Source organism: Schistocerca cancellata, chromosome 8 (assembly GCF_023864275.1).
Source record: "Schistocerca cancellata isolate TAMUIC-IGC-003103 chromosome 8, iqSchCanc2.1, whole genome shotgun sequence".
Lineage (NCBI taxonomy): Eukaryota > Metazoa > Arthropoda > Insecta > Orthoptera > Acrididae > Schistocerca > Schistocerca cancellata.
In genome coordinates, this window is record NC_064633.1 from 579,266,734 (window position 1) to 579,292,659 (window position 25,926).

General features: G+C 45.0%; 1 protein-coding gene across 1 annotated transcript in view; it reads right to left on the minus strand.

The window, feature by feature from the left end:
• Positions 1-25,926, minus strand: part of LOC126094783 (uncharacterized) — a 207,693-nt gene that overhangs the window by 159,309 nt on the left and 22,458 nt on the right. Inside the window, exon 3 of the mRNA XM_049909345.1 lies at positions 466-772. Coding sequence (XP_049765302.1) covers positions 466-772 — 307 coding nt within the window. The remainder of the gene's footprint in view (positions 1-465; positions 773-25,926) is intronic.

Below are 25,926 nucleotides of genomic sequence, written 5' to 3' on the forward strand. Positions count from 1 at the left end.
GATGAAGCGTCGTCTCATGCGGTCTGCACGTCCAGCACGAACGCTGGTCCAACTGAGGCGCCAGGTGGAAATGGCATGGCAAGCCGTTCCACAGGACTACATCCAGCATCTCTACGATCGTCTCCATGAGAGAATAGCAGCCTGCATTGCTGCGAAAGGTGGATATACACTGTACTAGTGCCGACATTGTGCATGCTCTGTTGCCTGTGTCTATGTGCCTGTGGTTCTGTCAGTGTGATCATGTGATGTATCTGACCCCAGGAATGTGTCAATAAAGTTTCCCCTTCCTGGGACAATGAATTCACGGTGTTCTTATTTCAATTTCCAGGAGTGTATTAACCATGGCCTAATAGCCCAGAAGTTTCAAGTGATGTCAGTACCAGCCAAGGAAGCTCATATTGTACGAACAAAAATACAACATTTTATTCGAGTCACAGAGTGGTACGGTGCAGTGTGGTTACTCACCTCTCGGCGCCGTGCGGCGATCGCACGAGGCGGACGGCGAAGAGGACCTGCACGGCGCAGACGAGCAGGCAGCACAGGTTCAGCGAGAGCGCGAGCGCACACAGCGCCAGAGTGGCGTCGTGCACCAGCACGTATTCGTCTGAGGGGGGCTCCCCCGCGGGCAGGGGCGCCAACCGCAGCAGGAAAATGAGCGACAGCAGCGCCAGCAGCAGGCTGGCCAGGCACAGCAGGCCCAGCGACCCCAGCGCCTCTCGCGGCGGGCCCAGCTGCCCGTGGTAGTAGCTGCGCCACGAGAACCGGCTGCCTCCTGCCACAAGACAACAGCACACGGCCATCTCAGGAACAGCTACAGAAGTCGAGTCGTGAGTCACGGTTGAACGCCTTGAGTGGGTCCATCCGCCATGTTGTAAAGGTTTCCTTCCTTCGAGCTCATTGTCATCTTCCAACTGAGATCAACACTTGCTGCGTGTGTGGAAGTCCCCTCCCATCACTCTGCAGTTGAGTTTAATTAATAGCCCATGGTTCACTGAGTACTTTGAATTACTGCTCCTCTGTGGCACACTGACATAAATGCATGTCAAGCACTCTCCAGATGAAGTCTCATCTAACAACCTCTTGTGAAATAAGGAAAATTATTAAATCTTTGAAAAATAAATGTTCTGTTGGAGCAGATGACATCTCTAACAAGTTGTTAAAACAATGTGGAGCAATTACAGCTGATGTTTTGAGTCACATATGTAATGCATCACTGACTCAGGGTATGTTTGCAGGCTAAAATATGCCATTGTCAGGCCTCTCTACAAAAAGGGGGAAACCACAGACGTCAATAATTACTGGCCAGTATCCTTGCTTACAGCATTTTGAAAAATCTTTGAGAAAGTAATGTACTCAAGAGTGGTTAGCCATCTCAACAGTAATGGGATACTTAGTAAATCACAGTTTGGAACAGAAATGCTGTTCTGCTCAGACAGCAATATACAATTTCACTGTCTTTAAATAGTAAAATGTCACCAGTAGGAATATTCTGTGACTTATCCAAAGCATTTGATTGTGTGAACCATGACATTATGTTAGAGAAATTACAATTCTATGGTATAAATGGAACAGCATATGGGTGGATTAAGTCATATCTACAGAACAGGAAGCAAAAAGTCTTGTTATATGCTTCAAGTGATTCAAACAAGTTTGCCACTTCATCTAACTGGGGTGAAATTGCATTAGGTGTTCCACAAGGTTCGATCATGGGTCCCCTCCTGTTCTTGATACATGTGAATGACCTCCCTTCTTATGTGAAACAAGATGCTGAACTGACACTGTTTGCTGATGATACAAGCATAATTATTAATGCAGTAAAAGAAAGTCTGATAGAAAATGATACAAATAAGGTCTTTGGAAAGTTATTAATTGGTTTTCTGCGAATGGGCTTGCTCTGAACTTTGAAAAAACACAGTACATCCAATTTTCTGCTGCAAAAAGTTTAATTTCTTCAATAAACATAACACATCAAAAGAAGTCAGTAGCCAGGGCAGAGCATACTAAGTTTTTGGGTGTACATATAGATGAGAATCTCAATTGGAAAATTCATATTTTGGATCTCCTAAAGCGACTAGGTTCAACAACTTTTGCAATCAGAATAATTGCCAATTTTGAGGATGTAGAAATTAGTAAGCTAACATACTTTGCATACTTCATCTCTCTGATGTTATACGGAATAATATTCTGGGGCAACTCAGCACTTAGGCAAAAGGTATTGACCGCTCAAAGGAAAGTAGTTAGAATAATGTGTGGGGCTCATAGTCGCAAATCTTGTAGGCACCTGTTTAAAAGGTTAGGAATTCTTACAACTACTTAACAGTACATTTACTCAGTAATGAAATTTTTTCTCAACAACATGGACCAGTTTAAAATCATCAGTGACATTCATGATTACAATACCATAAAAAATAAAGACCTACAGTATCCTATACTTAACCTATCTTTGGCGCAGAAAGGGGTAAAATATGCTGCTATAAAACTTTCTGATAAATTACCAGATGAAATAAAATGTCTGACAGACAGCAGTAATAGTTTCAAAAGCAAATTTAAATCATACCTCCTTGATAACTCCTTCTATACCATAGATGAATTCTTGAATATGAGTAAATAAATCTGGAGATATAATATATGCATTTTGTGCCATTTAAGGGAATGGGATAGATAATAGAAATATTTAAGTATAACACTATAATGTAAACAAAAAAAAAAGAAAAGAAAAAGGAACTTGTTTCCTCTGTGCATTTCTTGTACATTTGACACATTCCACATCATAACGGGTTTCCATGCTATTGATCAATGGATCACGTAACTAACTAAACTAAACTAACTAACATTACTCGTCGATTCCTCAGCAGGAATAACGTTCGCGTTAATCATAGTAAGTCCACTAGACAAAAATGCAGTCAGCCAATAGAACAGGTCGTTTTGGAACTCTATAGTTCGTGTACAGCTGGTATCAGACGGTCGTGTGGCCCTCTAGCATAAACTCGGGCAGTAAACTGACCCCTATCTGCCAGGTATTTGACGGGATCACCACAATCACATGGAACGACTTGGAGACTTGACGGACTGGCAGAAAGCAATGGACGTATTTTGATCTGCCTGTGACCCACCATGGATGAAATTGCCAGATTTGTGGCTTATTCAGAGAGGACTGTTGGACGTGTCTGTTAGGAATAGTGTACGACTCACATATATGTAACACAGTATAACTAAAGTGGTTGTAAAAAGATCTTAACCGACAGCAACCTGACAATCAGTTTCAAACGCAACACGAATTGCTGCTTGTCAGTCAATGCACACCCACTTAGCCTGTTTCCGAGTGAACATTATGGTAGGAACTGCGTGCAGTAGACATTTGGAATCATGTACTACAGAAATTATAGTTGCTTGTGGTAGCTCGTTAAACTGCATGACTCCGATGAGCCAAATAGCACAGAAACTGGATAGTAGCTGACCTAAAGTTTATAGTGTGATGCACCGAGTTGTGATTTTGCTTCTCGATGTAAGTCTTCGAGTTCTATAGGCTCGCTCCTACCTCGCTTTTAACACGCAAACCACACAGAAATCCGTCACTGTGCGGTTGCCTAATAAGATCAATTTCTGCGTGAGGCCTTTGAATAACACCAACTTTTGCCTTCTTGACTGACTTTGAAGTTAACGGCCTCGCACGCACTTCTCTTTACGAGGTAGCTACTCTATGAAATCGTAACAGCAGGCAATGAGAAAAAGTGTCATCAGATGCGTGCCATGCTCTCCTCCTACAATTTCTTGCTCACACCTTGGTTGCTACAAATATAGCTTTAAATACGTAACCTTGACTCATTATTGCATCTCCAGCTGAGTGGTAATTGCTATCACAATGTAGCGCATGGCCCGTATTTGGTCAGAAATGCGCGAAGTAGGAAATAGATTACACCAGATAAACCGTGGGTTAGCACAGATGTTACGGCTTACAAACCACTACACAACCACTGCACATTGCAAGGCGAATCGGCCAGGTGACGCGTGGAATTTGTTGACACAACAGGACCTAGTCAAAGAAGGTGGAAGCCTTTCCACACCAGAAAACGTGGAAGTGTCTAGTATACATGCCGCAAGGCACAGAGAATCCGAAGCGAATGCAGCCCGTGGCAGTATAAATATATAGCCACTTTTGTACTGAAAACATCTTGTGTTAGTATCGCAGCAATACCACCACCATCATGGTTGGGGCATCATCCGGGGTGCTCAACGGAGTCCTCAGTTTGCCCTTGTGACGGGGCAGCCTACCCTGAGACACAAAACGCAACGTCGCTGCCGCAGGGCTATCCGTCCGAGGGATATAGCGTGCCACCCAGAGCGCTGGAGACGTCAACCGTGCCTCAGCCGCTGTTGCCTTAAGGTACGTTGTCCAAGACGCGACCCACACTAGCGACTGTGACGGGTCGCTACGTGACGTCAGAAGTTGCCTGCTGCCGCATGCGCAGTTCGAGTTTGGGATGCGACGCGCGACTGTTGCGGCAGCTGCCGCAGCACTGCACCAGTGAGCAGTGTTGCGACGGAAGTCGGACGACACAAAGACGTACGGCTGCCAGAAAGATGTCGAGCCAGTCAAGGAAAACTGAAATGAGCCACTCACAGGATGTGATGCTCTGTGAGCTGGTCTCGCAACATCCTTGCCTTTACGATTTGAAGAACCCTAAATATAGAGACACTATGTTCAGAGACAAAATTTGGGAAGAAATTGGTGCAAAGTTGAATCTGGCAGGTGAGTGAAATATATAATATTTTCCCATTAATGCAAATTTTTCATGCCTGTTATGAAAATCAGTATAATCCATGCAGATGTAGCATTAGAATGATGAAAATGAACTTGAAGGTCAATTTTCGCATTACTCTTTTTTGTGACGATAAAAATTGAAAACGGCAGGTACATTATAAAATGAACAATCTAAAGTACAACGAGAAAGTTACATTTTACAATACCTTCACTTTGAAAGTAAACGGTAGATTGGTGTCTTGATGATACCTTCTAGTTGTGAAAAACCACCACCAGATTGTTGTACAGCTTTCTGTAATCAATAGATGTTCGTTTTTGAGGAAGGCGTTTCTCAACAGATTGCGCAAACAGTATGCTGCAATAAGTAATTTGTCACATTCACTTCAATTCATTGGTAGAAGATGGTGCTCAAAAAACTTGTGCCAAAAGTGCACTGCTGTTTTACAAGGCCCTTCTGGTCTGACACAGTTCACAATTGAAATTCGTCTTTTGTAAATCCTGGAGTCATCTTTTGAGTGCAGCTTGGCAAGATTAAATGTTCGTGTCATCCATAACGATGTATGCTGTCAGAATATAAGAATATGGAAGTTCATTTGGATGGGAATAAAGATTCAGTCGGCTATGAAAGTTGTCTTAGCTTGTTCCCAAAGTTTCTGCATGGGAGAAACTGACAAGTATAATTTGTGAAATTTTGTGAACAAGCACGGACATTATTTCTTCCACATTTCTGCCAGTGTATACTGTAGACGTTCAGAATGAAAATTCTAGAGATGTTTAAGGTGTAACCCTATCTTGTTGTCAAGAACTTGAAACAATGCAATGACGCTAGCGTGCACTTATTGTTAATAAACTTATCTTTCATTGGAATTTTAGGTGAAATGTGCAAAAACAGATGGAGGAATATTCGGGACTCGTATCAGAGAAATAAACGAGAAAGAAAGCTTGGAACAGGTTCAGATGCCTCAGCAAAACCAAGAAAATGGGTTCTGCTTGATCACTTGGCTTTAAGAAACCTACATTTCGTAGCATTTTAAATGAAATTGTCAAGAGCATATGGAGAAATATTAGTAACTCATACCGGAGAAATATGACATAAAATGGTTTCATTAGGTCCAAATGTGTCAGCGAAACAAAACAAATGCATTCTTTATCGTGTGATGACCACACGATTCTCGTTGCGCGTCGACAGAACTGGCGGCTAGTCGCGACGCTCCCGGAGATATATGAGCCCAAATCTCGGAAACGGAGATCGATATCATTCTGATCTCAACTTTAAAAATAATTTCGATATGTTAGCTTCTTTTCATCGGCAACGATGTATGACCTAACGTGAACCATACGTAAAGTAGCCAGTCAGCACATTTTTCACTGTACACAATTCAAATTTTATGCAGTAGGTTATTTGTAAATTAAGTATTGGAATAACTGTGACGAATATCGGAAAAATAGAATCCTCATTATCCAGCTGTGATGTGAAACTGTAAGATACGCAAACATCAATTTTTTGTACCTTTTACTTTCCTCACAATTGATAGAGAAGTAATATACAGCGAAAAAAAACACGCAAAACCGGAAGAGATACTTTTCAATTTTTTAAAGTAAAAGGAGAATCTGTATCGAAAAACTAACTCTGGGAGCCGATGTAACTTTGTTGCATTAACATACAGTATTTTTTACAGCAAGAAAATCGGAATTCTTATTTTTCTTATGTATTTGAATCCGCCGCCGCCGACCGGAGCTTGGGAAACAGCGACAACTCCAGTCGTGTTGCTGCGGCCGTGTCGCCCTCTGCCAGGGTGGGAAAAGAGGGGGGGGGGGGGCAGCGTCGCAGTCGCAGCCAACTGTCGCGTCTTGCACAACGTAACTTAAATCTGTCGAGTCCGGGGACGTCGCCGACAGCAGCTGTCTGATCAGCCACACGGCAGCATTGTGGGACATCATGCACATACACACACGGGAGGCAGCTGGATGCTTCAACAATACTGCCGCTGCTTGTAATTAATCACAGCGGAGAGCCATCACAAAAGAATTTGAAAAGCAAAGAACTAGTCCTCTGTCACTGGTGCCAGTATACTGACGTCACCTTCTTCATCTGAACCTTCAAGCTGTGATACAGTGAGTCATTTAATTGCTGTCGAGTGTTTAGTCATGGAAAAGAAGCTCGACTACTGCACTTTTTGTTACAAGAAAGAGACAGTACATTTGTACTGGACCGTACACAACATACTTGCGTCTACGATTGCATGCAGGCTAGCTATTAGATCGTGTACATCCGTTGGTAGAGTACTATAAACTTGCTCCTTGGAGTGACACCACAAATAAAAATCCAGTGGATTAAGGCCCAGGAACGTGTAGATCAGAATATTGGACCACCATGACAAATCCATTTCTCTGGATAAATACTTACACACATTCATTCATGCTGAAACCACAGCTGGCACCGAACACCAAGTGAAAAGTTTTCTAATGCATCAGGCAAAGTATTGGAAGAAATGTATGACACAGTGGCGCATTCGACTTGTCCGCCAATAGGTAAGGGCCCAAAAGCTCTCCTCCCACGGTTCCAGCTCATAGTTTTCTACCAAAGTGTGCCGGAAAGTCGCTTTCACGGGTGACTTGCGTTGTGTTCCAACCAATAATGGTTGTCGTGGAAGTTGAAAATACCTTCACGAGTGAAGGTAGATTCGTCAGTCCATATGACATTATTTATAAAATGTTCGTTATTTTCCACTTGATGTGAAACTGTGCTCGCTGAATGCGGTCTTCTGGTCGCTACTGTTGACTTAACGTGTAATGATACTGATGCAGTTGTTCATCGTGCAACGCTTCAACAACTAGTCTTTGAGACGTCTGAAACTGCCTTGCAATGTCGTGCGAACTTCACTGAGGTGACTGAAGAACGGTTTCAAGAGTCGCGTCCTCTGTTTGTCGAGTTCATCTAGCCTTTGGACGACCCCTGTCAGTTACTTGTGGACTGGCAATACCGGTTTCGCGATGGCATTGCTTCAAGTGACGAAAAGCATTCCTATCGGGCTGGGGCCTATGAGGGTGCTGTGCAGCATATGTATGTGCTGCAGCAGCAGGTTGGTTACTGGTTGCACCCAACACCAAAAGCATATCGATGTGTTCATGGTTGGTGAACTCCATCGGGGATCCCACTGTCATATGATAGACTACTGACATGTGACAAAATTATGCCCTGCTTATATGAGCTGGAGTCAGTAAGTAGGGTAGAACGCTCCAAACTTTTGGGTGTACACGTTGAGGAAAAGTTGAACAGGAAGAAGCATATTACTGAGCTTCTCAAACAATTAAGCTACTGTTGCTTTTAGTATAACTGCTAATATTGCGAACAAACGCATCAGCCTCCTGATATATTTTGCATATTTCCACTTCGTAATGTCGTATGCAATAATGTTCTGGGGAAACTCATGACTTAGAAAGTACTGATTGCACAAAAGCGAGCAGTAAGAATAATATGTGGTGCTCAACCACAGACGTCATGTAGGTAACGCCTTCAATTAGCTAGCCATTTTAATGACGCAGCTACAATACATATTTTCGCTAATGAAGTTCATCATAAATAATCCATCTCCATTTCAGAACTTTGATATACATACCTACAACACTAGAGGAAAAAATGATCTTTATGATCCATTGTTGAAGCTGTCAGTGTCTCAGAAGAGGAGTTCAACATGCAATCACAAAAATTTTTACAAAATTGTTAAGGCTTTCGTGGCCACTTGTTGACAAACTGCCTATTTGCTTCTGTCTCGGGTTCTTCGACCGACGTTCGTGCCGGCCGTGGTGGTCTAGCGGTTCTAGGCGCGCAGTCCGGAACCGCGCGACTGCTACGGTCGCAGGTTCGAATCCTGCTTCGGGCATGGATGTGTGTGATGTCCTTACGTTAGGTAGGTTTAAGTAGTTTTAAGTTCTAGGGGACTGATGACCGCAGATGTTAAGTCCCATAGTGCTCAGAGCCATTTGAACCGACGTTCGTCTGATGATTTTACTGACGGTTCTCCAGCACGATTGGCTGCATTGTCAAAGCTTCACACTCCATTGCCGGTAGTGAACTGGAGGGTGAAGGTTTGACAATGCCAGCCACTCGTGCTGGCGAAACGTCAATAAAATCATCAGACGAACGTCGGCCGAAAAACCTGAGACAGAAGCAAATAGACAGTTTGACAAAAATTTTTGATCTTTTGCCTAATAACATAAAATATCTGACAGGTAGTGAAGAAAGCTTTAAATCTAATTCAAAATTATTTCTCCTTGACAACTACTTCTTTTCCAATGACGAATTTCTAGTTAAAACTGGTAGCCACTATAAAAATATAGTTTTTAAGTGTAGTTGCATCAGTAGGTATAAAATGGTAATGTGTTCGTTAATGTTAACACGAATCATGTACGAGGTGCATTCAAGTTCTAAGGCCTCCGATTTTTTTTCTAATTAACTACTCACCCGAAATCGATGAAACTGGCGTTATTTCTCGACGTAATCGCCCTGCAGACGTACACATTTTTCACAACGCTGACGCCATGATTGCATGGCAGTGGCGAAGACTTCATTAGGAGTCTGTTTTGACCACTGGAAAATCGCTGAGGCAATAGCAGCACGGCTGGTGAATGTGCGGCCACGAAGAGTGTCTTTCATTGTTGGAAAAAGCCAAAAGTCACTAGGAGCCAGGTCAGGTGAGTAGGGAGCATGAGGAATCACTTCAAAGTTGTTATCACGAAGAAACTGTTCCGTAACGTTAGCTCGATGTGCGGCTGTGTTGTCTTGGTGAAACAGCACACGCGCAGCCCTTCCCGGACGTTTTTGTTGCAGTGCAGGAAGGAATTTGTTCTTCAAAACATTTTCGTAGGATGCACCTGTTACCGTAGTGCCCTTTGGAACGCAATGGGTAAGGATTACGCCCTCGCTGTCCCAGAACATGGACACCATCATTTTTTCAGCACTGGCGGTTACCCGAAATTTTTTTGGTGGCGGTGAATCTGTGTGCTTCCATCTAGCTGACTGGCGCTTTGTTTCTGGATTGAAAAATGGCATCCAGGCGTCTCATCCATTGTCACAACCGACGAAAAGAAAGTCCCATTCATGCTGTCGTTGCGCGTCAACATTCCTTGGCAACATGCCACACGGGCAGCCGTGTGGTCGTCCATCAGCATTCGTGGCACCCACCTGCATGACACTTTTCGCATTTTCAGGTCGTCATGCAGGATTGTGTGCACAGAAACCACGGAAATGCCAACTCTGGAGGTGATCTGTTCAACAGTCATTCGGCGATCCCCCAAAACAATTCTCTCCACTTTCTCGATCATGTCGTCAGACCGGCTTGTGTGAGGCCGAGGTTGTTTCGGTTTGTTGTCACACGATGTTCTGCCTTCATTAAACTGTCGCACCCACGTATGCACTTTCGACACATCCATAACTCCATCACCACATGTCTCCTTCAACTGTCGATGAACTTCAATTGGTTTCACACCACGCAAATTCAGAAAACGAATGATTGCATGCTGTTCAAGTAAGGAAAACGTCGCCATTTTAAGTATTTAAAACAGTTCTCATTCTCGCCGCTGGCGGTAAAATTCCATCTGCCATACGGTGCTGCCATCTCTGGGACGTATTCACAATGAACGCGACCTCATTTTAAAACAATGCGCATGTTTCTATCTCTTTCCAGTCCAGAGAAAAAAAATCGGAGGCCTTAGAACTTGAATGCACCTCATATACGCATCCTGTAAACTGACTTGTCCCACATCATTTCGATAAAAGAGTCGTTCAAATTATCTATGGAACATGCAACTAACTGAGTAATGAGAATGGACGGCTAAAAAATAAAAAAGGAACCTGGCAAGGATCAAACCACAGCTGCTTGCAGAATATGGGTTTGATGTCCCAGCGGTCTACACAGTGAGCTGCGACGACTGGTCCGGTGCTGTGGGGTGACACGCGTTCCTCTGTACATTCAGACGCGCTGTGCGATGTGGCAGTGTTGCCAGCTCTTTGTTTCCATACATTTGTTATCAAAATACATAGTATCTGATTTTGCTACATAAACTTTTGTCTTTAATCTGGATGATGTATTGCATGCAGGTGTGGCATTTTTTCTTCACCCAATATTTTAGTGTGTGTATCTGTAATTGTTAATGTATCAAAATGAGTGTCGGAAAGGACAAGGCTTCTAGGAAAGCCAGAGGACGCAAGGTGTGTCAGAACTGAATAGAGTACGTTATTGGAAAAGCTATCACAGTTGACAACAGGCAATACAGAACTACACGGTCTAGTGGAGTCACAGACACCACAGCGAAGTATAGATTTGTTAGCAACAAGTTCAGTTGCACCCTTCTGTGGGAAATCAACTGAGGATGTGCAAGCATTTGTGGATGATCATAAAAACTTGGCAGAGATGAAAGGAGCTTTCGAGGGTGGCAAAGTTGAGATTAACAGGAGAAGCAAAAAATTGGCGGGGTATATGGACTCTCTCAAGAGACCCAGAAAGTTTGAAGGAATTTACGAATGGTTTAGTTCAGTCTTATACATTGCAGAATATTGCCAGACACTTTAATGAACAGTTGGGCATGGTGACGAAGAAGCACGGAGATTCGATGGAAGAATTTGCAGACAGAGTAAGAAAGATCGATGGGTGTACATACTAGTTGGGATATAGTGCTATGGTGAATGAGGTGATATTATGAGAGGCTGAGCATATGGCGCTTGGCACATTTCAGAGGCAGGGGACCAGCAAAGCCACAGACGTTAAATGCCAAAGGGAACCTGCGGTCAACCTATGGACATTCCCAATAAGACTATGTGCTATAGAAGTGTATGCAGAAGTGGACTGCACAGTCAGAGGACTAGTAGGAAAGGAATTGCAGGATATTGTCTGACACATGGGCGCATTTGTTGGTTGTCAGTAGGGGGATCTGAGTAGTAGGGCAAAGACAGCACCACTCCACACTGCATTGTAATCAAATTTGTTCAAGATGGTGGATCCAAGAGGATGGTGATAGATACGGCAATGTCATAATGACACCATGGTAGGAAGTTCAAATTTTAGCGGGAAAATAGGTCACTCGAACTACCTCCACTAACCTAAGAAAATAGTGGGAAAATTTTGGCGGGAAAATAGGTCACTTGGGGTACCTCCAATAACCTAAGTCATCCAACCAACACCTCTTCCCTCGAATTGGCGGAAAAAGGACTCAGCCTGTGTTGGGCTGCTGAATAGGATGGACATAGGTCTTTATTAAGCATCATTGTTTATTTAAGCAATTTGAGTCATCATAGGCAGTAGCTCCAACCAGTGTGTTCACGAAGTCCTGAGTCCAAAGTACCTAGTACACAGTACTCCCACCACAGTCACTCTTTTCCCTCCCATGATGTAATCCAAGATAACGGCCTGGGGAAAAATGGGGAAAAGAAGTCAATCTGTGTCCAACTGCTGGAGAGAGGAAAGAGTGTACATTATTTATTTCCAGTGGGAAACTAGAACAATTTATTTAGGGTGGATTTCACGTAGTCTATTTATTGATTATGCTGATACAAAACTCTCGCCCTGACTTGCTTGGGATCACAATAAATAGCCCACAGATATGCAAACTGCTCGTAAATTACCAAAATAATGCAGTACACTCATGTATACACACGCAAACAACTGGTAAATTGCCAAAATAATGCATGTAAAATGCTCTCGAAAAACACACTCACTAACTGTAAAGCTGCGTGGGATAGCCGTGCAGTCTGAGGCGTCCTTCACAGTTAGCGCGGCTTCCCCCGCCAGAGGTTCGAGTCCTCCCTCGGGCATGGGTGTGTGTATTGCCTTTAGCGTAAGTTAGATTAAGTAGTGTGTAAGCCTAGGCACAGATTTCCTCAGCAGTTTGGTGCCATAGTCCTTACCACAAATTTCCATTTCCACTAACTGTAAACTGTCGAAATAATGTATTGCACAGACTACAGACCTGCTAACTACTCGTAAATCATTTAAATAATGCAGTATGCTGATGTACAGACACTCAAACTACTTGTCCATTGCCAAATAATGCATTTAAAAGGCTCTGCAAACACTCTCACTTACTGCACACTGTCAAAACAATTCATAGCACAGCCTACAGACGTCTTCACAGAATAATGCAGTACACTGATACACGGACACATTCAATATACTGTCAAAAAATTGTCAAAAAAATAATGCATGTACACCGCTCTGCAAGCACACTCACGACACTTAAAACAGCTGAAAATAAAGCAGTGCACAAACACTCATTGCATGGAAAAATGCTTTCGAACTATTGTTAAGAAATTTGACTGCAACATATCAGCGAACTGTTCCCTACAGAGACCCTAAGGCACCCACACTGGTGTGGCGCATGCACACCAGTCCAGCCATGTCCCACATGGAAGACGCCTCTGGCTGCGTGCATGTGTTTACCTAGGTACTGTTGCTGGTGTGGTGATGTGTAGCTGCGAAATGTTTACCTAGCAACTCAAAGTTGCAGCTAAAAGGTTGTCAGTGGTACACTGACATCTCATATCGATGTGAATAACAGCCAAGTCTCCCTCTGATGCACTATCAAAATCTTTTGCAGTGCTTCCCAGAATAATACAGGATGCATTTTTCCCAGAGATCCTAATGGAACGTCTATTAAGTGTCAACCCTTCCAGAGAAACGTGAAGTGCTGCAGAAATAGTTAACGGGTGCTTTTGTTGTAGGAGATTACGTGATGTCTCAGCTTGTCTGAGCGGAAATTCCTGTCCTAACAGGACCTATTTAAGAAAATAGCCCAGAATAACAACGAATACATTCCTCCTGATGGTTCTAACGAGGCCCCCATCCAGCATGTGTTACCCTCCCCAAATGGTTCAAATGGCTCTGAGCACTATGGGACTCAACATCTTAGGTCATAAGTCCCCTAGAACTTAGAACTACTTAAACCTAGCTAACCTAAGGACATCACACACACCCATGCCCGACGCAGGATTCGAACCTGCGACCGTAGCAGTCCCGTGGTTCCGCACTGCAGCGCCAGAACCGCTAGACCACCGCGGCCGGCATTTACCCTCCCCAGAAATCGTAACGTTCTGCTTTCAACATACATCTCAGAAGTAGTAAACGTTTTGCTCATGTTCTCACCACTAAAAGCCTTCATCATGTCTGTGCATGCTTGTGAAAACATTATTAATCATAAAAGCCCTCTTGTTGTGTGGAAAGAGAGCACTGCCTAAGCATAGACAGGAAAACCAGAACAATTATGCAAACAGAATTTGAAGCACTGTCGTGCAGAAGAGAAAAATGGCTGAATTTTTGGTGTCCTACAGCCACTGGTCTGGAGATGTCCTAATGACACAGTGGCGGATGACGGACAGTCTCTCCCCAGAGATCGATGGTCTGCTTTAACTTGTCTATGAACATTAGAACAAAGAAGACATAACATTACTCTCACAACATTCCATAGATACCTTGTCCCCATCTTGTTCGAACCAGTCTGCAGAGGCTCCATGTCACAGCACAAAGGGTGTCTTGTGAACGAATAGTGCACATGTACGAAAGAACAGATGCCATCTTCATACATACAAAATAGTCTAGCCATTGAATGTCTCGTGTGCAGAAAAAGGAAGTGGACAGTGCTCCCACAGTGGAAGTAGCAGTAATTTGGTGGTAGTGCAGGACACCGGTCGTCCTATGGAATACAACAACACGGAGATTCTGGCTTGCACGTCCAGCTACTGGAATAGTGTTATTAAGGAAGCTGTTGAAATCAAACTTTCAAGCAACCTTATAAACAGAGATGGTGGGTTTTGTTTAAATGCTGCTTGGAATCCGGCTCTGTCTCTCATCGAAAAACAGAGGGACAGAATTAGTGCTACCTCACCTGTTGATTAATAGTCACTATCGATATTTCTCATGTTGGTTATCTTTGGTTGCGCGTTGACTCTGTGGTTACTTGTTCTGTGTGTGGTATCTTCCTTGTTCCCCCTCTGTGAACCGAGGTATTAAATTCCCTTGCACATTGCTTCCTCCTTGCAGTTGTGCCTTGAAAATGGCAGGGTGTGCTCCTGTCGAAGTATTGGCGGTGGTCGACGTCACCCGGCAGCAAATCCGTAAGTTATTTGAACATTCAGTTCGGTGGGAAAAGTTAAGGTCTCACACTGAATGATGTTGCTTCTCAATGCTGGACCCACGACCCACCCCATGCAGTATGCACCTGCACCACACATACGGAATAGGGCCATTGGGTTGCAAGTTTGAAGGTGTTACCTGAAGGTTTTTGCTACTAGAAGAAATAATTAGTGAAACGCATCTGCTGTTGGTAATCTGATCATACTGTATATTGTCACGTTAAGACACATTCCAGTGTTTGTTTACACATTTACAAATACTAAGGCAGACTGACATGGGCTCTAAACCAGCAGCTTCTGGATAATTAAAGTAAATACTGTTGACTTTTGTGGATGTCCAGGTAATCAGAATTGATAATTGGTTATATGATGTATCTAAACTACTACTACTACTACTACATAAAGACAAGTAGTTGTTTAACGTTGTTACTAAAAACCTCGAAAAGTACTTCACCAATTTTATTCATATTTTTACACAAGATGCTCTAATGAACATTTACATTGGTACAAACTATAAGTTTTTAGTATATATAACATATGGCTGTATATGTAATATGTAAAGGAGAAACATTGTTACCAAAAAATATTAATAAGTTCTTGACTGATTCGTTTCAAATTTCTACGCAATACTATAATTAACATTTGGATGGACATAGGTTACAATATTTAGTTAATGTACATAACATATAAAGACACATGTACACGGAGAGAGAGAGAGAGAGAGAGAGAGAGAGAGATACACACTGAGCTGACAAAAGTCATGGGATACTTCTAATATCGTGTCTGACCTCCTTTTGCCTGGTGTAGCACAGCAACTCTGTGAATCACGGACTCAAAAAGTCCTTGCAAGGCCCTGCAGAAGTACTGAGCCACGCTGCTTGTACAGCTGTCCGTAATTGTGGAAGTGTTGCCAGCACAGGATTTTGTGTGCGAAATGACCTCTCATTTGTGCCCATAAATATTCAATGGACCGAGTGGGGTGGTGCACTGGTTAGTACACTGGGCGTAAATTCCGGAGAATGTTGGTTCAAACTCGCATTGAGCCATCCGGATTTAGGTTTTCTGCGATCCAGGCAAACACCACGATGGTTCATTTCAAAGGGCGTGGCTGATATCCTTCCCCATCTTTGACACAATCTGAGCTTCAGGTCTGTCTCTAATGATCTCGATGTCGACGGGACGATAAACCCAGTCTTCCTTCCTTCCTTTAAATATTCAATGAGATTCAACATCGGGCGCTCTGGGTGGCGAAACCATTCCTTCGAATCGTCCAGAATGTTCTTCGAACCAATCGTGAAGAGTTGTGACTTAGTGGCATTGAGCATTGTTATCCACAAAAATTCCATCGTTGTTCGTGAACCTGAAGTCCGTGAGTGGCAGCTGGTCTCCAAGTAGACGACCATAACCATTTCCAGTTGGATCTGAGGTGCAAGACCGTTCCATGTAAAAAACAGCCCACACCATCGTCGAGCCCCCACCTGCTTGCACAGCGCCTTGTTGGCAACTTGGGGTTTGACATCAGCTCCTATCACCTGACCAGGTGACAGGTTTCCAGTCCATCCGATACGGTCGCGGGCCCAGGAGAGGTATTGCAGGCACTGTCATGTTGCTAGCAAACGCACTCGCGTTGGTCTTCTGCCACCACAGTCCATTAATGGCAAATTTCGCCACACTGCTCTAACAGATACGTTCGTCGTATGTCTCACTTTAGTATCTGCAGTGATGTCACACGGTATTGCTTGTTTGTTAGCACACAATACCACTGCTCTCGGACGTCAAGTGAAGGCTGTCAGCCACCGCATTGTCTATGGTGAGAAGTAAGGCCTGAAATTTGGACTTCTTGGCACACTCTTGACGCTGTGGATCGAGGTGTGTTTTCGAAGTGGAATGTCCTATGCGTCTAGCCCCAACTAGAGATGGGGGATCCGCTCTTGAAATAATTCATAGAGTTGAATCTTTCAAAGGAGTGAACAATCAGTGATTCAGAAAAAAAGAATGGTAGCTCCAAACGTTTCCCACGGCAGAGAGAGAGAGAGAGAGAGAGAGAGAGAGACGGAGCATATCAGCAGCGCCTCTGCTGGTCAGAGCACAGTGCACGCCACACAACACAGCCAGCGCCGGCCTCTGCCCTGCTTCTACCTTGGCTGCCTGCATTGTGCAGTGTCCCATTGGATTTTGTGTTTCACATATGCCGTGCCGTCTCTGTGCGTCGTCTGCCGTGTGCACTGTGCAGTGTCTGGCGCAGCTTAACTTCGCATCGCACTCTGTCGGCGATCGTTTCAGTCGCACGTCCTGCCCTCTGGGCAGTTGATGCGAGCAACAGGACAGAGAGCCACCTAGCGGATAACATAGGAACTGCTTGCAAAAACCTGCTCGCAAGGGAATGGACGATTTGTCTCGGAGCGGGTGAGTTCACCGCTCCCCCCCACCCTCGGAACTCGCCCGCTCAACGCTCGCCCCACCGTCTCGACTCTAGCCAGAGCGTCGAGCAAAGCGACTCAGGTGTCACTCTGGTCTCTGCGGTCTCAGCTCACGCAGTAATACAGCTCGCGGCTCGACCTGCTCGACTCAGCGCCTTTGCATCGGAGTTCGTCCCCACTGGATATTGTTCTTCGTAGTAATACCGCTATGTATATTACATTATTATGTTATGTATACATCAATTGTTTTTATTTTATTTTTATTTGTTTAAACTGATTAGATTAGGTTCCTGATGACTCCTCTTACTATAGGATTTTTATTATGGACACTCGAATTTACGCTTTAATTACGAGCGAACCGATAAACGTATCGCAAAATGTGATACACCAATATTTTCCTTGTTTTATTCTGCGTAAGGCTATATGCAGCACTTTCGTTTTACAGTCAAATTTATATTTTTTTTTGTTATTCTGGTACGGATTTTGCGATTTTAGGCGTCTTCGGAAGAAAATGTTCACTTTAAAAATATATGGCTTGCGATGTATTTGTATGAGGTTAATGAAATTTTAATACATTATAGCCAAATATATTGTTAATGTAAATCTCAAGTTACAACATTTTCCGATCACCCAAAAAACCACGATAGTGCAAAATAAATCAATAATCCAAAACTTTGTCATATCGTGGAAATTTCAATAAACAATACAAAATTCTTACTCATTATCTGTGTTACTTCAAAATAGGATCAAATAAGATCAAAATACAGGTATAGTACTGGAATAAACCAAGTTTAAAGGGCAATGTGCCTTCCATTTATTTTCTATTGTAAATGAGTGGTGAGTCATGAAAAAGAGCTAATTCATTTCAGGGAGTGAACAGTTCTGATCCAATCTCTTGAAAAGAACAGTTTTGCCCATCTCTAGCCCCAACTACCACTCTGCGTTCAGAGTCTGTCAGTTCCCGTCGTGCGGCCAAAGTCACGTCGGAAACCTTTTCCATGGAGCACCTGAGTCACGGCCGCCTGTATCAGAGGCCGGAGTCGTCAAGCTGACAACGTCGTAGCCTGTGGCGTCAGTAGGCCGGCTAGCGTGACCAGCTAGGCCGAGACTGAAGGTTTAGATTTCGTCGAATGCAGGCGACGTGTCAGATATAGATACGCAATCACGTATTACGCCGACTTTATGTCGGAATTACGCATTTTATTCTCGTTTCCTTGCAACGATGAACTTTTCAGTAACTCACATGTGCTTCATAGCAGTATATTATGACGTTTCTTACCCCAGATTTGGAGATACAAGTTCAGCAAACAATTTTGTGAGGTGCCTACTAACATTATTTGCAGACTTGCAATTGGTTCAAATGGCTCTGAGCACTATGGGACTCAACTTATGAGGTTATTAGTTCCCTAGAACATAGAACTAGTTAAACCTAACTAACCTAAGGACATCACACACATCCATGCCCGAGGCAGGATTCGAACCTGCGACCGTAGCGGTCTCGCGGTTCCGGACTGCAGCGCCTAGAACCGCACGGCCATTTCGGCCGGCTAGACTTGCAATTATTTCAGTCTGTTATTTGAAATGTATTATCATGTTCCTTCCTATATAAATGACAAACTAATATAAAAGTTTCTGACAGCTGCAACATATCTTTCACACCTTTGTATATGACGGTGGCATAATAATAATAATTTTTAACGAACGTTTTTTGTGTATTGTTCATTAGTATGTTAGATTTTTTTTTTAAATCACAGGTCATACACAATCTATTTAAATACTTTCACACATCTTTCTGAGTCAGAATGAACTGGTGACCTTGGTGTAGGATTTGCACAAGAAGCATGACTGAAATTTATCAGTGCATTAAAGTTTATTTCATAGTGGCCACCTCCTCCTTTCCAGTACTAATCAGAGCATTTAAGGACTGAGGTTGTGGGTAAGAAAGAAGTTTCATAATTTTGTATCAAAAGTTATGTAATGTTTTTAATTTTCTATTAACTCCCTCCTTCTTGGAACATATTAAATGATCATTTTGGAGTTTGGCATAATTATTTAACAAAATGTTCCACATAATGGAAACCAGCTTTTGTAGATATCAGTAAGTGGCCTGCCACAGAGACATGAATCTGTTACAAATATTTGCAGAGAAACATGTGATTCAACTCCTTGGACCGAGCGAGGTGGCGCAGTGGTTAGACACTGGACTCGCATTCTGGAGGACGACGGTTCAATCCCGCGTCCGGCCATCCTGATTTAGGTTTTCCGTGATTTCCCTAAATCGCTCCAGGCAAATGCCGGGATGGTTCCTTTCAAAGGGCACGGCCGAGTTCCTTCCCCATCCTTCCCTAATCCGATGAGACCGATGCCCTCGCTGTCTGGTCTCCTTCCCCAAAACAACCCAACCCCCCCAACTCCTTGGCCAACCAGATTGAGTAGTAACTGCTTTCAATTTTGACAAGTGAGTAATTTTGTTTCATACTCTTCAGATATTAAAAGCTGCATAGTTGTATATACAAAAGTGCCAATTTCCACAACAATATCTGATGGTACAGTCAATCCACTTCGGATATTTTTCTGTGGTGTGTGTGCCTAAAACAGAATCAGTGCATGTTGTACAACTGAGCAATTGTGTTGTTTTGTGTGCTGCATAACGACAAACATACAGAAGCACAGATTGGTGTACGTCAACATTTTCATTGCCTATGTTGTTCAAAACACTTACAAACGGATTCACGTCAACATCCGTTCAAATACCAGGGTAGTTTCCACCCGATAATTGACGATACCTACTAAACCGTGATTCCAAATTATCAATTTGTAGGTGGAAGGAGTATATAGAGGGTCTCTACAAGGGCGATGAACTTGAGCACAATATTATGGAAATGGAAGAGGATGTAGATGAAGATGAAATGGGAGATACGATACTGCGTGAAGAGTTTGACAGAGCACTGAAAGACCTGAGTCGAAACAAGGCCCCCGGAGTAGACAACATTCCATTGGAACTACTGACGGCCTTGGGAGAGCCAGTCCTGACAAAACTCTACCATCTGGTGAGCAAGATGTATGAAACAGGCGAAATACCCTCAGACTTCAAGAAGAATATAATAATTCCAATCCCAAAGAAAGCAGGTGTTGACAGATGTGAAAATTACCGAACAATCAGTTTAATAAGCCACAGCTGCAAAATACTAACACGAATTCTTTACAGACGAATGGAAAAACTGGTAGAAGCGGACCTCGGGGAAGATCAGTTTGGATTCCGTAGAAATACTGGAACACGTGAGGCAATACTGACCTTACGACTTATCTTAGAAGAAAGATTAAGGAAAGACAAACCTACGTTTCTAGCATTTGTAGACTTAGAGAAAGCTTTTGAGAATGTTGACTGGAATACTCTCTTTCAAATTCTAAAGATGGCAGGGGTAAAATACAGGGAGCGAAAGGCTATTTACAATTTGTAGAGAAACCAGATGGCAGTTATAATAGTCGAGGGACATGAAAGGGATGCAGTGGTTAAGAAGGGAGTAAGACAGGGTTGTAGCGTCTCTCCGATGTTATTCAATCTGTATATTGAGCAAGCAGTAAAGGAAACAAAAGAAAAATTCGGAGTAGGTATTAAAATCCATGGAGAAGAAATAAAAACGTTGAGGTTCGCCGATGACATTGTAATTCTGTCGGAGACAGCAAAGGACTTGGAAGAGCAGTTGAACGGAATGGATGGTGTCTTGAAGGGAGGATATAGGATGAACATCAACAAAAGCAAAACGAGGATAATGGAATGTAGTCGAATTAAGTCGGGTGATGTTGAGGGTATTAGATTAGGAAATGAGACACTTAAAGTAGTAAATGTGGTTTGCTATTTGGGGAGCAAAATAACTGATGATGGTCGAAGTATAGAGGATATAAAATGTAGACTGGCAATGGCAAGGAAAGCGTTTTTGAAGAAGAGAAATTTGTTAACATCGAGTATAGATTTAAGTGTCAGGAAGTCGTTTCTGAAAGTATTTGTATGGAGTGTTGCCATGTATGGAAGTGAAACATGGACGGTAAATAGTTTGGACAGGAAGAGAATAGAAGCTTTCGAAATGTGGTGCTACAGAAGAATGCTGAAGATTAGATGGGTAGATCACATAACTAATGAGGAAGTATTGAATAGGATTGGGGAGAAGAGAAGTTTGTGGCACAGCTTAAGCAGAAGAAGGGATCGGTTGGTAGGACATGTTCTGAGGCATCAAGGGATCACCAATTTAGTATTGGAGGGCAGCGTGGAGGGTAAAAATCGTAGGGGGAGACCAAGAGATGAATACACTAAGCAGATTCAGAAGGATGTAGGTTGCAGTAGGTACTGGGAGATGAAGATGCTTGCGCAGGATAGAGTAGCATGGAGAGCTGCATCAAACCAGTCTCAGGACTGAAGACCATAACAACAACAACAAGAGTTTTCCCGTCAGAAGATACTGCACCCCTACACCACTGAAAGAATATCCAACAACTTCTGAAATTACAGAAGTCCAGTATAGCATAATTACACTGAAATGTCAGATAAAACAGGCACCGCGAAAGTACGTAAACAACTGCTTCCGTTCGCTACCTTATAGTTACAGCCATGTGGTAGGCCTTAACGTAACGTTGCCACACTTCAGTCCTCCGGCTTCTAATACAGGCGGCCGTGCCTGAGTACAAATGACAGCTCCGGCAATGCACTGCCTTTTGGATCTTGTGTACACACACACACACGCACACGCACACGCACACACACGGCACGCACGCGCCGACGCACGCACTCCGCTGCTCGACTCGCTGCGGCTCACATCGTTACCGTCGCTCGCGCACGCCAACGCCATGCCGAGGAGTAGGAGTGGAGGAAGAGGCAAGATTGCTGCTGCTGTCGAGCTCCTGCTAAACGCAGTCGGGGTCGACGGTTGCGGCAACAAGAAAAAGAAGCGGAAGCCTGTGGCAAAATTACAGTGCTATAAGTGCCAAAAGCTGGGACATATAGCCAGGGAATGCGACGGTGTGGTTGCGTGTGTCAAGTGCGGGAAACCGCACGACACACGGAACTGCACCAAACCGAGAGGTACTGCAGCGGCGTACGTAAATTGCGGTGGCTCGCACGCCGCAAACGCGCGCAGCTGCAGCTGTCTGAAGACGTGGAAGCAGCGGAAGTTGGCCACCACACACGATGAGGTGCCCCAACAAGAAGAAAAGGTGCACACCCCGCCCTCCTGCCTTAGTAGGGGAAGCGGGCTGCGCCACCAAGACGGCGTGGACGCCTTCCGCCAAGCACTGCGGGAAGCCGACGAGGACGCATTCACCGCGCTCAAATCCGCCACGGCGGAGGAGACAGCGGCCCTGGGAGCGGAACTAGAAGAGACGCGTCGGGAGGTGACCCAAGTAAAGCCCGTCTCACACGGAGCAAGATTCGCTGTTAAGTTTCCTTGCTGGCTCGCTCGGCGGCTACCTTGCGGGCTCCGTCGTCTGCTAGCGGGCTACCTTGCTGGGAACCTTGTGAGATTTCCAGGGTAGGTCCGGTGCTATTTTTCTTGTGAGATTCCCTGCGTGCTACCTGCGTTGGCCAATCATGAGGCGTTTCGTTTGTGACGTCAGACGCGGAAAGGTTGGGCGGGAAGGCTATGTTGATAGTCGCTTTTCTGCTGTTGTGAGGTGCGGTACGAAGTTCTTATAATTATTAAATAATGGCACCGCAGTGGTCCAAGCAAGCGATTGAAGCATTGATATGTACTTATAGGGAACAACAGTGTCTGTACGTCGTGAAAAGCGCAAACTACACTCCTGGAAATTGAAATAAGAACACCGTGAATTCATTGTCCCAGGAAGGGGAAACTTTATTGACACATTCCTGGGGTCAGATACGTCACATGATCACACTGACAGAACCACAGGCACATAGACACAGGCAACAGAGCATGCACAATGTCGGCACTAGTACAGTGTATATCCACCTTTCGCAGCAATGCAGGCTGCTATTCTCCCATGGAGACGATCGTAGAGATGCTGGATGTAGTCCTGTGGAACGGCTTGCCATGCCATATCCACCTGGCGCCTCAGTTGGACCAGCGTTCGTGCTGGACGTGCAGACCGCGTGAGACGACGCTTCATCCAGTCCCAAACATGCTCAATGGGGGACAGATCCGGAGATCTTGCTGGCCAGGGTAGTTGACTTACACCTTCTAGAGCACGTTGGGTGGCACGGGATACATGCGGACGTGCATTGTCCTGTTGGAACAGCAAGTTCCCTTGCCGGTCTAGGAATGGTAGAACGAGGGGTTCGATGACGGTTTGGATGTACCGTGCACTATTCAGTGTCCCCTCGACGATCACCAGTGGTGTACGGCCAGTGTAGGAGATCGCTCCCCACACCATGATGCCGGGTGTTGGCCCTGTGTGCCTCGGTCGTATGCAGTCCTGATTGTGGCGCTCACCTGCACGACGCCAAACACGCATACGACCATCATTGGCACCAAGGCAGAAGCGACTCTCATCGCTGAAGACGACACGTCTCCATTCGTCCCTCCATTCACGCCTGTCGCGACACCACTGGAGGCGGGCTGCACGATGTTGGGGCGTGAGCGGAAGACGGCCTAACGGTGTGCGGGACCGTAGCCCAGCTTCATGGAGACGGTTGCGAATGGTCCTCGCCGATACCCCAGGAGCAACAGTGTCCCTAATTTGTTGGGAAGTGGCGGTGCGGTCCCCTACGGCACTGCGTAGGATCCTACGGTCTTGGCGTGCATCCGTGCGTCGCTGCGGTCCGGTCCCAGGTCGACGGGCACGTGCACCTTCCGCCGACCACTGGCGACAACATCGATGTACTGTGGAGACCTCACGCCCCACGTGTTGAGCAATTCGGCGGTACGTCCACCCGGCCTCCCGCATGCCCACTATACGCCCTCGCTCAAAGTCCGTCAACTGCACATACGGTTCACGTCCACGCTGTCGCGGCATGCTACCAGTGTTAAAGACTGCGATGGAGCTCCGTATGCCACGGCAAACTGGCTGACACTGACGGCGGCGGTGCACAAATGCTGCGCAGCTAGCGCCATGCAACGGCCAACACCGCGGTTCCTGGTGTGTCCGCTGTGCCGTGCGTGTGATCATTGCTTGTACAGCCCTCTCGCAGTGTCCGGAGCAAGTATGGTGGGTCTGACACACCGGTGTCAATGTGTTCTTTTTTCCATTTCCAGGAGTGTATAAAATCAAACAGCAATGAAATGGTGATACTTTTCAAACAAAAGTGCGTGTTATGCGAATTAACCTCAACTCTTTATGAAGCATGGAGAGCACACCTTTTCCAGCAGCCCTCTTCGTTCGATACAACATGCAGCCGATCTTGCACCGTGGGAGAGCTTCGGCATGGAAGATAGCCGCCTCCTTTCCCTGCAAGCCGGCAGGCATGCACGCCATCTCGCAAACTTGCGCCGAACCTTGCTCCGTGTGAGACGGGCTTAAGGGTCGCCTTGTACCTCGCGTCTCGCACGACGCCGGACGTGGCGCCGACCCCCACCAGTACGGGGGTGGACGCGGCAACACAAACGACCGCCTCCCTGGCCGACGCGGCAACGCAGGCTGCTAGGGAGGTGGTCACGCAGTCGGGGAAAACCGCCGACAACAAGGAGACGGCCGCCTCGGAAGCAGTCGTCACTCCTGTCTCTGCGGAAACGCAGACGACACAGGAAGTGCCGATGGAGACCGAGGGGGGAGAAGAAGAAGACGAGCCGTTCGAGTGCCTCCCCCTCCCCAACAAGAACTGTGTGAGGGAGGTGCTCACCGAGATCGCAGACTCCCTGCGCGACGGTAGCTACCCCCATCGTGATCATCCTTACCCTTTCACGGTGGACAGCATCCCTCCCCTACCTCATAAACGTTATCCATTCCACTGGGGGTGCGAACCCTTGAACCAGAAGCTTCACGTGAGGGAACTCGTCAGGCGTGGAGATCTGGAGCTAATAAACAAGCACCCGATCTTCACGGACGAGGATTGGCTGTACGTGACTGAGCAAGCAGTCATGTACATCCAGACGCAGTGGACTTCTCCCGCCTGAAGAAAATAGAATTCGGGCAGCCAGGAAGCAGTAAGAAGAAGAAGAAGAAGGAGAAGAAGAACAAGAAGCCGCCGGAATCAGCCGGCAGATAAGCTCCTGCATCCACAGAAACCAGAGGCCAATCCAACACGCGAAGAAAAACATTCCCAACAGAGAGGACTTCAGGAGGAACAGCTCAACCAGCTTAAACTCCGTCACCTCGGGCCAAGGCAGGCCCGTCAATATAGTGAGTGAGTGAGTGACACACACACACACACACACAGAAATGTGGAAATGTTCTTGTCCATTGTACTTCACGTCTTTATCAACACTCTAATAAACATTTAGATGGACATAGACTATACATTTTTTTAAACGGCAATGTATGGGTTTTCAGCTAAACCCGAATATGACATAGAAAATACTGTGCTCTGAAAAAAATGCGATTTCGATTTCTTTTTCGCAGTGAGTTTCAACAGTGTTAGGAACTCATGTAAACCATTGGAAAGATTGCTTCTCTCATATATATTCTTTCGCCTTACACATATTTTCAAATAAAAATTGTACACACAACATTGT